Here is a 16,416-nt window from a genome sequence, read left to right as displayed (position 1 = left end):
TTCACCCTTTACACATGGACAGTTTCTTGGTTCTTTGTTTATAAGCAATCTAAGAAACACTTCTTGAATGAGTGAATGAATTAATGGTTGGAGAGAGGAAAGGGGAGAGATAATGTATATATTATAACATCAAAAAATTTAAAAAATATTTTAGGTAGCCTTGTGTGCTTGTGTGGTCCTAGCGGCAGGCAGATGTTGGTGTTCTGGGATAGTCTGATGTACATAGTGTGTTCCCCAATGACCAGTGTGGCACAGAAGTACTGTCTCAGTTGTTCTTTTGTTGTTAATAAAAGAAAAAAGTACCACCAGCTTCAGTTGCTTCAGCCTAGCAGTTTTTCTGGCTCTGCTCACCTTTGCTTTTCTTTGGTATAGTGTTTTGTCTTCTTTTTACTGACTTAGACATTTGTCTTACATAGTTTCTTGGTTTGATGATTGACATTTGAAGTAGTCATTCAGAATTGAATTCTTGGATCTAGCTTCTCTTGTGCATGAAGAAACTATACTGCCAGATAATTGAACCATATAGCTATTTCTCTATGAGCCTTTATGTTAGGCATTGTCTCATGACATACATTATTAATGGAGCAGGCCCTAAGAGTACCTGAAGAGATTCCTACTTTCCTGCAAACTTGATGATTACACATGAACAAGTACAAATCGAACTTCCTTCAGGTTTTATGAGCTTCGGTTGAATTTTATCTCTGTGATGTTTTTGATGCCCTAAGTGTTGGAATCAACTAAATAAACCCTTCTAGACGGCTGGGTGCATGTTAGATGTCCTACTTAGATTTCTCTTGCTGTAATGAAATACTGACCAAAACCAATGCAGGGACATAAGGGCTCATTTGGCTTGTATGCTAAAATTCCTCATTGAGGGAAGTTATCCAGGAGCTCAACGTAGGAATAGCAGTAGAGACCATGGAGGGACACTGCCTATTGGCTTTCTTCTCAGTAGTAACTCAGTCTGCTTTCTTATAACCCAGAATCACCTGAACAATGTTGGTACAACCACAGCCCCCCCATCTGAATTATCAGTTTAGAAAACAACTTATAGACATAGCCACGGGGCAAGCTGATGGAGACTATGTCCCAGTTGAGGTTTTCTTTTTCTTGACAACTCTTGTTTATGTCAAGTTGACCAAACACAATCAGCACACTAGGGTTACAGCTATGACCATGGTGTTGTCATTGCCTGGAAGATTTGGTTTGGTACAGGAAAGAAATGGTTAATTATTTAAACATCCAGATGTTCATAAAATAGTTTATAGATGTTAGATACAGTGTGACCATTCTCTTAAATGTATTTTAAGCTTAGTCTCTTCCTGTGCTTTTTATCCATGTAGCAGAGAGTTTCAGGTATTAAAGGCAGATACATCAGGAATAACAGAGACTGTATTTGTGTTTTCTCCATGTGTAGAGAATATCAAGAGTTGAATACAAAGTACTCAATAGATTTTTTTTTTAAATAGCAAGCTTTACATGTAAATAAAAGACCTTGTTCAAGGTTAGCTGCCTTTTTAAAGCCAGAAGTGGTATGCGTTACATGTATTCAGAAAATACTCTGGCTCCATAAAAGATTTCTAGTGCCATACCATCTTGTATATATCAGTAGAAACTTTGCTCCGCTAGCTCTGTAAGGACTTTGTAAATACTTTGCTTTAGGCAGGAAGCTATCATAGTTCCTAGGTACATTTTTTTATTTAGGTGCATAAATTTGAAAAATGAAGAGCAGAGATGTCAGAAAGTATATAGAGTGTATTGAATTATCAACCTTCTTGTACAGAGGCACTAATACATTTACCCCAGGCAATGAAATTAAGCAGAAACTCAACTTTAACTGTGTTTCTTGACATTTTTGAGTTTAGTTTTGTTAGTATAATATTGCTCCAGCAAGATTATTTTTTCTATTTTTTTGGAGGCGGGGGGAAGAGAACTTTCCTACTAGTTTTCCTAAGGTATGCTCAAAGAGACACTGGTTTATCCTCAAGGCTACTGTGACTTGGTTGGAAATATTATAAAAATGCCAAACAAGGTTTATAACTTACCTGATTCTTTCATAAGTGAGGAAATAGGGATTTATCCCTTTAATAAAAATTGTTGATGTTTTTAGTATCACCACATCAATTTAATAAATTTTATAGACTATGCTAATTATAATCTACTTGATTTTTTTCTGTTGTGCCCAAGTAAATCCTTTCTGTCTGTATTTTATGTTCCAAGATTCATATTGTCAGAAAGACTCCTTATTCTGATATGTTTGCTTGCTTGTTCAGTTTTGCTTATATTTTTCTGTAGTGAAATTTGTTTTCATTGTAAAAATGAGAAAGGAGTTTGGATGCTGAGAAATTTAATCAATGATATTGATATTGTCATTCAATGTTTGGATTTGGCAGGAGTTGCCTCATAGCTTAATAAATGTTTACTGAATTTAATTATACATTTAAGGCAGTGAAAAGTAAGTTAGAAAAGGTTTTTCACTTTTGTGAGCTTACAAGTTGTGTGTTGTTTAGGTGAATGGCATTACATGTTAATATATTCATAAGGCAGTCTGATAATTCCTGTGTATTGGTGTTATCAGCCTGCAGAACGCACAAGAGTTCTCACTTGGCTTTCGGTAACTAGGCAAGAGTTAATGAAATCAATGATGTCTGTTAGCACTCAGGAATCAATGTACACTATCTAAGCTGAGTATCCAAGGAAGCAGGTACATTTATGTATGTCTTAAATTCCTAACTGATACCTCTAGCTTGACATGTAGTTTGGATATTGTGTAACTATGTTTCTCCCTAGACTCAAATGTACATGGTTAAGAGGCATTCTGGGAGAGCATTTAGTTAGGTCAGCACTAGGCTTCCTTAGGGTTCTCCTGAGAGGCAGAGGGTCCTTGATAAGGATCAAGCCCAATTCCTTTCCTCTTCTATTCTGCTGGTTCTCCATCTAATGGTGTGCTTGCTTCACACAGTGCTTTCATGAGTCATCTGCCTTGGCCATTAAGCGCTATAGCTGTGTGTCGCTTCATCATAGTTCCTGTTCTGTGTCTTTTGCACGTTGAATCTCTGAAGTTGTGTGCTGAATATACCTCTTCTTTCATAACTAGACTGTGTCCAATAATTAATTTAATCAAAAAATTCTCTCTGATAAAATATTTCCTTTATGTGTTTGGTAGTCTTAACCTTTTGTGCTATATTATCATAGGTTTCTAGCCTAAAAACAACCACAAAATACTTGTATTTATCTTAAATATACAGTGATTTCTAATTTTTTTCTTTTAATGTCATTTCTTTTCAGAATATTTGTTTGTTTCTTTGAGATCCAGTTTCTTGGTGTAGTTCTGGCTGCCCTGGAAATTGCTCCTTAGATTAGGCCAGGTTCAAATTAGAGTTCGCTTTCCTCTTCCTCCTGAATGCTGCGATTAAAGGCATGCACTACCATTGCTTAGTCTAAATTTCCTAAACTCACAAGGTCTTCTGGATTTCTATCCTTCCTGCTTTCTGGTATTCTCGCCTTTACCTCATCCTTGCTTTGACAACTGTAGTAGACTAAAAGCTAATTTCTGTGCCTAGTATTTCTTTTTCATTCAATAATTCACACAGCTGCTGGTTGAGTCTTTCAAAGTGCCAACTTTGCATATTACTTTCTTAGTATGCTTTCCTTCCGAACTCTCAGCATTTTACACCATTTAATGGCTTATTGAAATTTTACTGGCATTTTTCTATTACCTCCTCAACATCTTTAAAATCTGAGGTGCGGCCTTTTTTCTCCGTGACTCCATCGCTCAGTGATGTGATTGTCTTTTCTTGTAGTCTCCTGCTTTTATTGGTGGCAGGCTTTATACATCCAGGGTGGTTAGTTTGCTTTTAAGTAACAGTTAGATGTTGCTGACCAGAAAGACTGACCATGTTCTTCTGTTGGGCTCTCTCTCTCCACAACCTAACAGTTTTGAGGGAAATACTGTAGGCATACTGTGACATATTTATTCTGTAATGGAAAATAGGTAGACTGACCAGTCAAGAAGATGTCTCCACAGATATGCCCACAGGTCCATCTGATGGGGGCAGTTCTCAGTTCCATCTTCCATGGAGACTCTAGTTTGTTTCAAGTCGATAACAATAAATCAGCACAATACACAAGATACATGCTTGGCAAGGCTGAAGATGCACTTCATTTTCAAACTTTCAACTTGAGAAAACTGTAAATATTAATGGTTATGAACTCAATACTCTGCATTTTCACTCTACTTCCTGTCTCTCATCTGTTTCCACATCCCTATCCACCCACCTTCCCGTCTTCATTGTTTGTTGTTTTGTGCATGGAGTCCAGGGCATGTTGACCCAGTTCTCGTGGCTGTGGTAGCTTTTCCAGGATCTTGGTTGACCTAACAGGTGCTTAAAAAAAAGTGACTCTCACTCCCTTAGTAGATCACAGTTGTCAGCAGCTCCTCTGCTAAGGAGTGAGACTTTGTGCCCACAGATTCCATCCATTCTGGGATTTTGTTTAGCTGTCAAAGTCTTGCCATGTTGCCCACAACCTCTGTGAGTTTGAGCAACTACCTTGTATCTGGAAAACACCATTTCACTGGCTCTTCAACTTTTCTATCCACAGGGACAGACAGAGGTATATACCATTTTGAGAATCAGTTTTTTTCCTTATACTATGCAGTTTTTATGGATTCACCTAAGATTACCAGGGCTAGAAGCGTATACCTTCCCTGCTTAGCCATCTTTCTGGCCAGGTTTTTAGTTGTTTGAGAATGTGCTCTGTGGATTTCCAGTATTTGCCCTGCTTTCCCCACCCCCAGCAGTATTCCAGGACTTCTCTGGCCCTCCATACACGCCAGAACTGATTGGTTTATTGTTGTTATCGTCAGTAACCATTTTACCAGGAGTTAAATATAATCTCAGAGCAGGTTGATTTTGCATTTTATTGCTTGCTAAGTATATTAAATCCATTTTGAAATATTTATTTGACCTTTGTATTTCTGCTTTGCAGATATGTCTGTTCATTGCTTTCTTCCACTTGTTAATTAGAAAATTTGATGTTGGTCTTTAACTTTTGAACTTGCTGATAGATTCTTGACATTATACTCTTGCTGGACATGTAAAGGTTTTCTCACATTCTATATTTTGTTTCTTTACTTAGCTGATTATTTTCATTACTATGTACAAGATTTTTAATTTCAATTAACACTATTTGTTTGCTCTTGGGATTATTTCCTAAGATATTGAGGATATTCCAGGTTATTAACTTAGTATTTAGTTGTTTATATTTACATTTTAAAATTAGGCACTGATCACGATATTAAGGGAGCATAGCTCTGAAATGGTGAGCCTGAGGCTGTGAAAAGGTCCTTTGGTTTGGAATTTGGTAGCTGATCATTTTTTTTGCAGTATACGAATTTTTTCACACTATGGATTACAAAGCATATGATGTTCAGTTGACTAGAAAAGCTAAATAAAAAAGTATGCTGGAAAAACTAATTTAGAAATAAAATCTCAGCTATTAAAGGGATATTGGAATAGAAGAAGAGCCAGAGTCCAGAGGGGCTGTTACAGTGACTTAGGAATACCCCACACTTGCTTTGGGGAATAAGACAAGAAATAAAAAGTGTGTATTGTGTGTTTTCTCTTGTGTGGAACCTAGGAGGAGTTAGGGAGAAGATAGAAGAATGTTCTTGCTAGAGGAAAAGGAACAAGGCGGGTGGGCTGGAGGATTACACCGAGTATTAAAGTTCCCCCTCTGCATCCTGAGAATGTCTCGATCAAACCCATGTGTCTGTAGTTAATATTTGCAAAAACAAATTCACAGGGAAGCAGTTGAACCCATAAGCATAACCGTGATTTGATTTCTGAATTGGTTACTTCATTGAGCTTGGCCTTAGTTTCTTTTTGGTTAGTTTCTAATAGAGGATGTGTTTGTGGAGCTTTCACAGTACTGGTGATGACGCTGCTGTGTTTTGGGAGAAGTGAAGGATATTTGCACAATTTCATTTTTCTTATTTCTTTCTTTATTTTTTATTTTTTAACACCTTTATTTTACAAAACAGATAAATGTACAGATTTCAAGCATTTTTTTGCGTAAAATTATACAATACATTTTTGTCAGTACTTTTTTTCAGATTTTAAAATAATTTTTACATAAATCTATATGAATAGTCAGTACTTGATCTTTTTAAAGGTTTGACAGTATGCATCGAAAACCCAATAGTTACAATGAGCACAAAGTACATGCAAAACAAAATGTAACATGAAAATAGTCAAAGTTTTCTTGTTGTGTAAAGATTGTTTTGTTTTGTTTTGTTTTCTTTATTTCTTGGACTTCATACAGTCTGTGAGTTGTTTCTGGGTTAGTGCAAGCCTCTGGGGTTAGCATCCCACTATCAGTGACTGCATATTATGTCTGTTCTTTTGTGACTGGGTTATCTCACTCAGGATGATATTCTCTAGATGCAGCCATTTTCTTAAGAATTTGGTCAAGTCATTGTTTCTGGTGGCTGAGTAGTATTCCATTGTGTAAATGTACCACAATTTTTGTATCCATTCATCTTCTGAAGGACATCTGGGTCCTTTCCAGCTTCTGGCTATTTTATAAATAGGGCTGCTATGAACATTGTGGTGCATATATCTTAGGTGTGTACTAAGGTGTCTCTGGGGTATATGCCCAGAAGTGGAATAGCTGGATCTTCAGGTAGTATTATGTCCAATTTTCTGAGGTATCTCCAGACTGATTTCCAGAGTGGTTGTATTAGTTTGCAACCCTACCAACAGTGGAGAAGTGTTCCTCTTTCTCCACAACCTCGCCAGCATCTGCTGTCATCTGAGTTTTGGATCTTGGCCAATCTGACTGGTGTGAGGTGGAATCTCAGGGTTGTTTTGATTTGCATTTCCCTGATGGCTAAGGATGTTGAGCACTTCCTCAGATATTTCTCAGCCATTCGATATTCCTCAACTGAGAACATTTTGTTTAGTTCTGTACCCCATTTTTTAAAAGGGTTATTTGATTCTCTGGTGTCTAGCTTTTTGAGTTCATTGTATACCTTAGATATTAGGCCTCTATCTGATGTGGAGTTGGTAAAGATCTTTTCCCATTCTGTTGGCTGCCGTTTTGTTTTCTTGACAATGTCCTTCACCTTACAGAAACTTTGCAATCTCATTAAGTCCCATTTGTTAATCTTTGACCTTAGAGCTTGAGCCGTTGGTGTTTTGTTCAGAAAATTTTCTCCTGTGCCTATATGTTCTAAAGTTTTCCCTACTTTCTCATCTAATAGTTTCAGTGTATCTAGTTTAATGTGGAGATCTTTGATCCACTTACACTTGAGCTTTGTGTAAGGAGATAAGAAAGGGTCTATTTTCATTCTTTTGCATGTTGAGTGCCAGTTTTACCAGCACCATTTGTTGAATAGGCTGTCTTTTTTCCATTGAATGTTTACTGCTCCTTTGTCAAAAATCAGGTGACCATATATGTGAGGGCTCATTTCTGGATCTTCTATTGTATTCCATTGATCCACATGCCTATTTCTGTACCAGTACCATGCAGTTTTCTGCACAATTGCCTTGTAATATAGCTTGAGGTCAGGGATAGTGATTCCCGCAGATGTTTTTTTTTTTGTTGTTGAGGATGGATTTCACTATTCTGGGTCTTTTGTTGTTCCATATGAAATTGCACATTGATCTTTCCAATTCCATGAAGAACTGTGTTGGAATTTTGATGGGGATTGCGTTGAATATGTAGATTGCTTTTGGTAGGATGGCCATTTTTAAGATGTTGATCTTTCCAATCCATGAGCAAGGGAGATCTTTCCATTTTCTGAGATCCTCCTCAATTTCCTTCTTTAGAGGTTTGAAGTTCTTGTCGTACAAGTCCTTCACTTGCTTAGTTAGAGAAAATTATTTCTTTTACAGAATATACTTTTATTATTTGCCTGTTTCAAAACATTCAAAGATTTTCATTCGTTTATTCATGTCCATATGTGCCATGGTACACATGTGTAGGTCATAGGACAATTGGTGGACGTCATTTCTCTCTAGCCTTTATGTAGGTACTAGTCACCACAGTCTGGTCTGGCAGCAAGTTCCATTACTCACTGGCCTGCCTTTGTAGTCCTCCCCTCCCTTCCTCCTTCACTTTTCTCTGTCTGTTATTCAGTTATACTGGGCACAAAACTTGTAGTTTGTAATGCATTTTTCTCTCTTGGAAGGTAGAAATGAAAGTAACTTTTCTAACTGAAGGCATTTTAGTTATGAAACCTAAAGATGCTTTTGTACTTCAAAGACTAAAGAACTGAGATGCCATGCAGATGTGGGCGCATGGGACTATGCACAATTTTACCTCTTTCTGGGAACCAGAACTACTCTATACTTAAGAAATCGATAAGCATTATAAAACAAATATATTCATTATTGGAATCTGTTGTGATTTCACCTGAATAACTCAGGTTGTGAAAACAGAAACTGTGCTTTTTTTTTTTTTTAAATCTCAGTGACTTTTCAATTTTATGGGGGAATAAAATGGCTTCAATTTAAATAAAATAGAGGTAAACTTAATGGCTGAATTGGCTGACTTTGTGTGTCAACTTGACCCAAGCTAGAGTATGTAAAGATAATTTTTATTCACCAGATGTAATTGTCATCTCGGAGGCTTGCTGAGTAAACTCACCCTTTCTAGTTCTTTCTGAACTCAGGCTGGCTGGTTCAATTCAGCTGTTCTGGCCCAATCTCCTTTCTAAGCTGACTGATTCAATCTTGTTTGTCTCAGCCTGTGACTGAACTTCTCTGCTTGGTCTCGATCTCTGGAAATCTGTTCTAGTCTTCTGGCCCCTTCTCATTCTCTCATCACCGCAGCCTGTCTCTGTAAAGCTGTCATGGTAAAATTGCCTCCTTCCATTGGAGGTCCCGTGTTCAGTCTGATGGTTTGCTGCAAACATGTCAATGAAGCTGCTAAAGGAGCTGAAAAGGGTTGCAACCTCATAGGAAGAACAACATTATCAACCAACCAAACCCTCCACAACTCCCATGGACTAAAACACCAACCATTGAGCACACATTGAGAGGCCCATGGCTCCAGTTGCATATGTAGCTGAAGATACCAGTGTCTGGCATCAGTGTGAGAAGAGACCTTTGGTCCAGGGAGAGCACATTTTCCCAATGTAGGGGAATGACAAAGCAATGGGGTAGAGAGGGTGATTAGGAGAGAGTGCACCTTTGAGGAGATTAGTGGAGTGGGAGGGGGAAAGGGGATAACATTTTAAATGTTAATACAGAGAGCATCTAATTAAAAAAAAATAAGAAAAAAAAAAAAAAAAAAAAAAAAAAACCCTGCCTCCTCTCTTCCTCTCTCTATGCTTCTCTCTTGTAAGCCACCATTTTTCCTGTCTATTTTCACGAGAGCTGGGTATATCCCATCTCTGATTCATTCTGTCAAACCTTTCTCTGATTTGTCACTTTCCCTGCCCTTCAATTTGATGTCATTTTCAAACATGACTACTTCCTTTTAAAAACTAACTGTTCGTATTCCAGCCAGAGGTATTAAAGGTGTGTGGTAGGTCTGCATTCCAGCAGGATCATACGGACCTCAGTCTTCACATAGGCCCTGTGGCAGAACTGTGTTGCTGGATTAAAATTTTCTTTCAAGAGTCATCAAAGAGGAAGGAGCCTCAGTTGAGGAAATGCCTCCATGAAATCCTGTTGTAAGGCATTTTTGAAATTAGTGATCTCTGGGAGAGTACCGAGCCCATGGTGAGTGGTGACTTCCCTGGGCAGGTGGTCTTGGTTTCTAGAAGAAAGGAGCCTGAGGAAGCTATGAGAAGGAATCCAGTAAGATGCTCCCATTGATGGCCTCTGCATCAGCTTCTGCCCCAGGGTCCTGCCCTGAGTTCCTGTCCTAACTTCCTTCAGTGGTGCCCAGTGTTGAGGAAGCATATGTTGAATACTTCACTTCCCAGCTTGGTTTTTGGTCATGATGTGTTGTTGCAGCAGTAGAAGCCCTAGGAACAAGGTCCATACTACACTGTGGTCTGTGTTGTGCTGAACAACATGCACAGTCTGGGGCACAAAGAATTTGTATCTTTTTGTGTGTGTGTTTTTTCCTTTGAAGAAGTGCCACATACTTGTTCTTGATTATGAGACAATGCTCTATTCAAATTCAGCTCCCTCAGGATAGGTTTTTGAATCTTGAAGGCAATGTGAAACTATTTGAATGCAAGTTAGGAACCTGTGGTGAGTGGCTATATAAATTAGAAAACTCATTGGAACACCAGATTTTATTATTTGCCTTTCTCCCAGAAGGTATTGTACCAGGGACTTTGAAAAACTAATTTATCATTAATCTCTGTAAGATAACAGGAGATAAGCTATAAGAAAAACAAACCAAACAGTTAATGTGTTTATGGATTGAAGTTACGAACCACTAAAACTATTAAAAGGGAATAGTTTTAAATCATACTGATGGACGTTGGATACATTTCCAGTATCAGGTTCTGCAGGTGTTGGGTGGCAGCGAAGGCAATACAATGCTTTGCTTTCTGTTGCTTTATTCAAACTCGCCATGATATTTACGGACTTTTAAGAAAAATGCCAGGGTTGTAGATAACTATGGGTCTGTTTGTTCTGTTGGGAATAGAAGGTCATGGTCTTCCTCTTCAGGTTTTGTCTCTTCCCTTCTGAATAAATGATTTTTCAGGGACCTGGAGAGACTTAGAGAAAGGCTTGTCAGGAATATGCCACTCCTTTTATGAAACTGATTCAGAAGGGTTTTATTGACAGATCATTAGGACCCTATTTTTATATGAAGAATAATGCTTTTTATTTCCATCTTTCCCTCTCTTTTATTCCTTTTCAGTTTGAAAAAGAGTGTACTGACCATCAAGAAACCCAGGCTCAATTGCAGAAAAAAGAGGCAAAGATTAATGAGCTTCAAGCAGAGTTACAAGCTTTTAAATCCCAGGTAAAATACCATCTCGATTGGATTTGATTTTGAAGTCATAGCAGGGGAACAAAGGTCATGTTAGATCGCCAAAGTCTCGAAATATATAAACTTTAGTTTTCCTTGTATGTTTCTCAGTATTATCCATGTATGTCTCTAGGCTGCTGCTTATACTGTAAAGATATTCTTTGTCACATTTTCCTCGAGTTTTTATGACTATCCTAATTAACTGGCTTCCCTATGCTTCACTTGGGTTGTGCGTTTAAAGTCACATGTTTCCTAAATAATTAAGCATAAAGGTTAAGAAAGTCCTTTACTCTTACATTCGTCACTGATCTTTATCCTACTGCAGGAAATTATTGCTCTAGCTACTTACTTTTTCCAAACGTTCAGCCTATGGCTTTCCTTGCTCGAAAAGATAACCCCTAGCTGAATAAGAACATTTTCTGATAATTTTTCAATTTCCAAAAGTAAATAGATTTAAACATGACAAAAAGGAGAAACTCTGGATTATGAATTGATAGCTCGCTTGCACGCTGTACACATGAGACACGAGATGTCAAGTACATCATCTGCATTTGTTACACGATCAGAGCTGCATTTCTCTCTACAGATCTCCATGCGCGATCCTGAGCCACAGGATCTGACATTGCTTTCATGCTAATTTATGGCCATATGGGCATGGCTCAGGTGCATTGTGTCCAACATGACTGGCCTTCTTGTTTTCTTCTGCATATACAACGCTAACTTTGGGACTAAAACTTCTGGAAGACACCCTATAAGATTCTGTCTATTGCTAAAAAGTAAAAGTTTTTGTAAACAAGAAAACTATTAGCCAGGAATGGCACTATATGCCTACAGTCTTAGGTTTTCAGAGTCTGAGGCAGGAGAATAGATGAGAATTTGAGGCCGGCCCGTGTTACTGAATATGACATTAAATGATAGTATTCTCTTTGTCTTTTTTATTTTCTTTTATTTTCTTGTATGGAGGGTCTGCTTAAGATAAGGCTCTTTTTATATTAAACAGGGCTTTGTTTATATGTGTATGAGTGTGTCTGTTTTATAGATTATTGACTTGAAATAGCTAAAATATTTGTGACTTTTTCTGCCTTTGGCTAATATAAATTTCAGAATGTTATTTAAAAATTTTCCACTTGATTCTTTCTTGAAAATTCAGGATTAATATATATATATATAATCTTTGGACAAATCATTGACTTTTGTCTTGTTTTTATAAAATAGGGAAAACTTAGGCTGAAAATAAAAACTTGGACTGAAATAAAATAAAGGAACCCCCTATATTGTTTTAAATGTTGCACAGTGACAACCTTCGTCCATGGGCATTGAGTAGAAACTTGTTTTAGGAATATGATTGCTGTGCACAGTCTTCCTCTAACTACCCACGACATTTGTTTTCATTTTCCTTTCCCTCTTCCCAACACTGTGACTTATGTGCCATATTTGTTTTATGCATATGCTGAGATGTATGGATAGATATACACATACATATACATAGTTTGTTAGTAATTTTAATTACAAAAAGTAATTGTCATGTTATAAAAATTAGCCCAGACTTTTCTGCTTAGTTCCAATCTAGTCCCTCCACTCTGTCTTTTCCATGGGAATGTAACAAACAAAATGAGGAGTAGATGCTGTGGATTCTTTGCAAGTCCTGATTTTATTTTGTTTATTTGTGACTTTTGACAATCAAAAGCCCCATTCCCCAAAAATTCAATATTCCTTTACGCCAGGATCGTGGCCCTTGTTTGCATTCTTGTCTTTGTTTATTACTCATTTGCCCATTTCGTTTCTTCAGTCACTGTGCAGCTACTGCAATCTTTGGATTAGAAACAGAGTGCAGACTTATTCCTCAGAGAGCTTGTATGTCATCAGCGACATGGTCATCTCTGTGTAGAAGTCAGGGTAAAGGAATGTTCTGGGTGACTGGGACAACTGGTACTTGGAACCTGATTTTAGTATATTCTGTATATGTATTTGAGTTTGGCATACACATGGAATTAAAAGAACATCTCCTAAAGGTATCCAGGAGACAATCCATGATGTTAATTTAGATTCTCTTCTCTCCCCCTGACATGCATTTGGATCCCATAGAGAAGACTGGAGCAAAGATACTCATGCTGGAAATTACGTACATTCATTCATACATACATACATACATACATACATACATACATACATACATACATACGCACACACTTTTTCCTGAATCTTATCACATGTGAAATTTTATTATCTATAGGAAAGTAGACATATAGTAAAGTTTTGTATTCTGAGAAAACGTAACAGTGGTAATGCATTATGTATATGTGAAACGTACAACACTGTCTGTAGAGAGACTGCCCCCTGCTCTACGCTCTCCGCACACCCTGAATACACTTACTTCCTCAGAAGGCTTCCAGTGTTACTTGGAGACTTCTGACTGTTTAGTTTTCCAGTCTCAATGGCCCATTTCTATCAGTAAGTGCTTCAAAATGGGGAAACTGAGAATGAAAGTTATGGTTATATGGGTAAATTGGAGGAAATGTTTATAGAAATTTATAAGCAATTGCTAAGTCCTAGCACTTTAAATTTAATAACTTATTTTGAAAAAAAAGTACTTTTACTATTTGTGTACACATTCTTAATATTTTTCTATTTCTTTTTCCCTTCTCCAGTTTGGTGCCTTGCCACCTGGTACTAAAATTCCTTTGCAAACTTCTGCAGAAGGTGAACCTGGCCCTTCAGTCTTTCCTCCTGCCTCACCAGCACTCGGAGCAGGAGTGCCACCTCCCCCACCACCCCCTCCTCCACCACCTCCACCACTCCCAGGAATGGCAGTGCCATTTGGTGGCCCAGTACCCCCACCACCACCTCCTTTGGGATTTCTCGGTGGGCAAAGCTCTACTCCATTAAACCTGCCATTTGGGTTGAAACCGAAGAAAGAATTTAAACCTGAAATCAGCATGAGAAGATTAAATTGGTTAAAGGTAAGGCTTACTAGTGGGGGTAGACATACTTCTTCCTAGATTAACACTTCAATTTATTTTTACTAATACATAGTTTCTAATGGGAACTCTTGTAATGGCAACAAGTGATATGGCATATATAGATCACATATGTACATATGTTTAATGTATGTATTTTTTGTTGGAAGTGTTGAGGTCAAGTACTTTGCTATAGTCTAATAATTTCTAATTTATAAATTTGGTGCGAGTTGACAATTTTATGGGAGCTTGATTTGTAAATAAACCTTATTGCCTTTAACAGTGTAAGTATGAAGTGTTTCTCAAAAATTCAAAATGTTAGCTTTTGTAGTTCCCTCCTCCTGTTGGCAGCTATTAGCTTGCAGACATCATAGATATTCTGAATAGTGCTGAAGGAGTTTCTCCTGATCGTGTAAATGGGAGTGGGGGATGGTATGTGATGTTAACTCCCTTCGGGATGCATAATGCAAACCAACCTTACTAATAACTGAAAATCACAGTTATGAAGAAAGAAATTAATCTTCAATGCATATAGCATTTGATCATGGAAACTGTTTTCTTCTCCTTATTACAATACAATATCAATATTCTGCCGGATCAGTCTGTCACTGGGCAGACTTTGGGGACATTTCTTAGGGAGACGACGTCATGAACATCTGCTGAAGCCCTGGGATGGTGGTCTGTGTGCCGTGGTGGGCCAGGGTGGGTGAAGCGTCCACCTGTTTATGAGTTGCCCTTCTCTGATTGCAGATCGGACCAAATGAAATGTCTGAGAACTGTTTCTGGATAAAAGTAAATGAAAATAAGTATGAAAATAGGGATTTGCTTTGTAAACTTGAGAACACATTCTGTTGCCAAGAAAAAGGTAAGTTTAATAGCTTGGTTACTAACTTTATTTTAAAGAATTTTAACACTGGTTCTTTATAGTTACTAATGTGTGGAATACACCAGGAGTTATGGTACATGGTGGTACATTTCTTTTACATATACATACATAAATAATCTAATGAAATGTTTCAAAGCAATTTTTCCCACATAGGTGATCATATGAACAATTTTAAATTAAAAATTCTGAATATGCACTTTGATACTTAGAGTTTTCTATGTAAAATCATTTCAAAGCTGGTCTATTGAAATCATGTAGGCTTTCTCCTCAAAGCTGTGCATTTCCAGAGACAATATGAGGTGAAATTTTGTCTTGCCTCAGTATGTCTAGAGAGGAATTGACTTATTAAATATATGCTGTTTACTAAGCACAGTGTTAGATATGCCTAATATATAGGATTCAAATTGATCATCACACCTGTTTACAAATACTGTCTGAACCTTAAAAATTCATTCATATCTATTGAAATCTTCCTAAAATATAATAATAAATAAGAAGCTCTTAAGAAATAATTGTAAATTATAAACTTTGTCTCACAAGTAATTGTAGAATTACTAGGTATTTCTGTGTTGGATTTGTCTTGAATAAAATATTGAAAATTCTTCATTGTGGCCTTTAAAGACAGCAGGGAATGTTTGACAAGCTCACCCAAGGAAAACTTGTGAAGTAAGCAGGTCTTAATTTTACCTTTTGATTATAGTGAATCAAAATTTCCTTTGAATAAGATTAGTTCAGTCTTCAGGCAATCAAGGGAAATGTGTGTAGTTAAAATATGTATTTACATGTAAAACACTTCAGAATTTCAGATTTCACAATCTGGAATTGATTAGTTTTCCCTTTGCCTTGCTAGTAGGAAAAATGGCGGTACCTCAAAGCTATTTAGGTGAGGCTGCCACTGAGCTACCCTTCTTTCTCCTGTCTTACTCTGATTACTTTCTTAATTAATGAGGCTCAAAAGGGAAACTTGTTAGCATGTCTTTAATTTAGCTGTAGTGTTAGCCCTAAATGAAATAATTGGACCTTTAAAAATTCTTAAGTCATCTAACTTTAGCCTTGAGATTCATGGTTGCAAGGGGGAGAAATCCATTTGTTAAATCTAATACTGGTGGAAAGAGTAAGGTGTGAACTGAGGATACTTCTTGGAGTAGACTTCTGTTTGCCTCTTCCATGTTGTGGCGCTTTGCTGTAAAATCTTTCAACTAAAGCTGACAACGTCTATGCCATGTGTTTCTTCAGCTCACCTGAGCTTGGTTTATGTTTATGTATTTAATCCTATGACTGTGAATGATATTTTTTTTTATGCTGAATAAAAAGAATTTTAAAGCCAGGGTTAAGATTCTGAGCAATGCCAACATTTCATAATGACAATCAGACATAGTATGTAAAATGACTATTTCTTTGATGTTGATCATTCCTTGAGAGCATTGCATGGTGAGTCATGGGTATTTTCCAGATATTTCTAGTATATAAGTGTTTTAATGAAAACGGGCAGCTATTGTGTTGCTTAGAGAGAAAGTATAGACATTTATAGGGAGCGATCCAAATGAAAGGAAAAAGGATGTTCCAAACCTCATGTGTGGATGTGTGTGTAGCATGGAGTGGTTGTTCCATGTCATCTGTTTTGGTCTG

General features: G+C 37.3%; 1 protein-coding gene across 1 annotated transcript in view; it reads left to right on the top strand.

Annotated features, from left to right (window-relative positions):
* Positions 1 to 16,416, top strand: part of DIAPH3 (diaphanous related formin 3) — a gene marked incomplete at both ends in the record, with an annotated part of 452,874 nt that overhangs the window by 154,578 nt on the left and 281,880 nt on the right. Inside the window, 3 exons of the mRNA XM_080917022.1 lie at positions 10,834 to 10,938; positions 13,593 to 13,904; positions 14,652 to 14,766. Of these exons, the coding sequence (XP_080773148.1) occupies positions 10,834 to 10,938; positions 13,593 to 13,904; positions 14,652 to 14,766 (532 nt within the window). The remainder of the gene's footprint in view (positions 1 to 10,833; positions 10,939 to 13,592; positions 13,905 to 14,651; positions 14,767 to 16,416) is intronic.

This window comes from Micromys minutus (genome assembly GCF_963924665.1).
Source record: "Micromys minutus genome assembly, chromosome: 5".
NCBI lineage: Eukaryota > Metazoa > Chordata > Mammalia > Rodentia > Muridae > Micromys > Micromys minutus.
The sequence above is the reverse complement of the archived record's forward strand: the minus strand, read 5'-3'. Positions and strand labels throughout refer to the sequence as shown.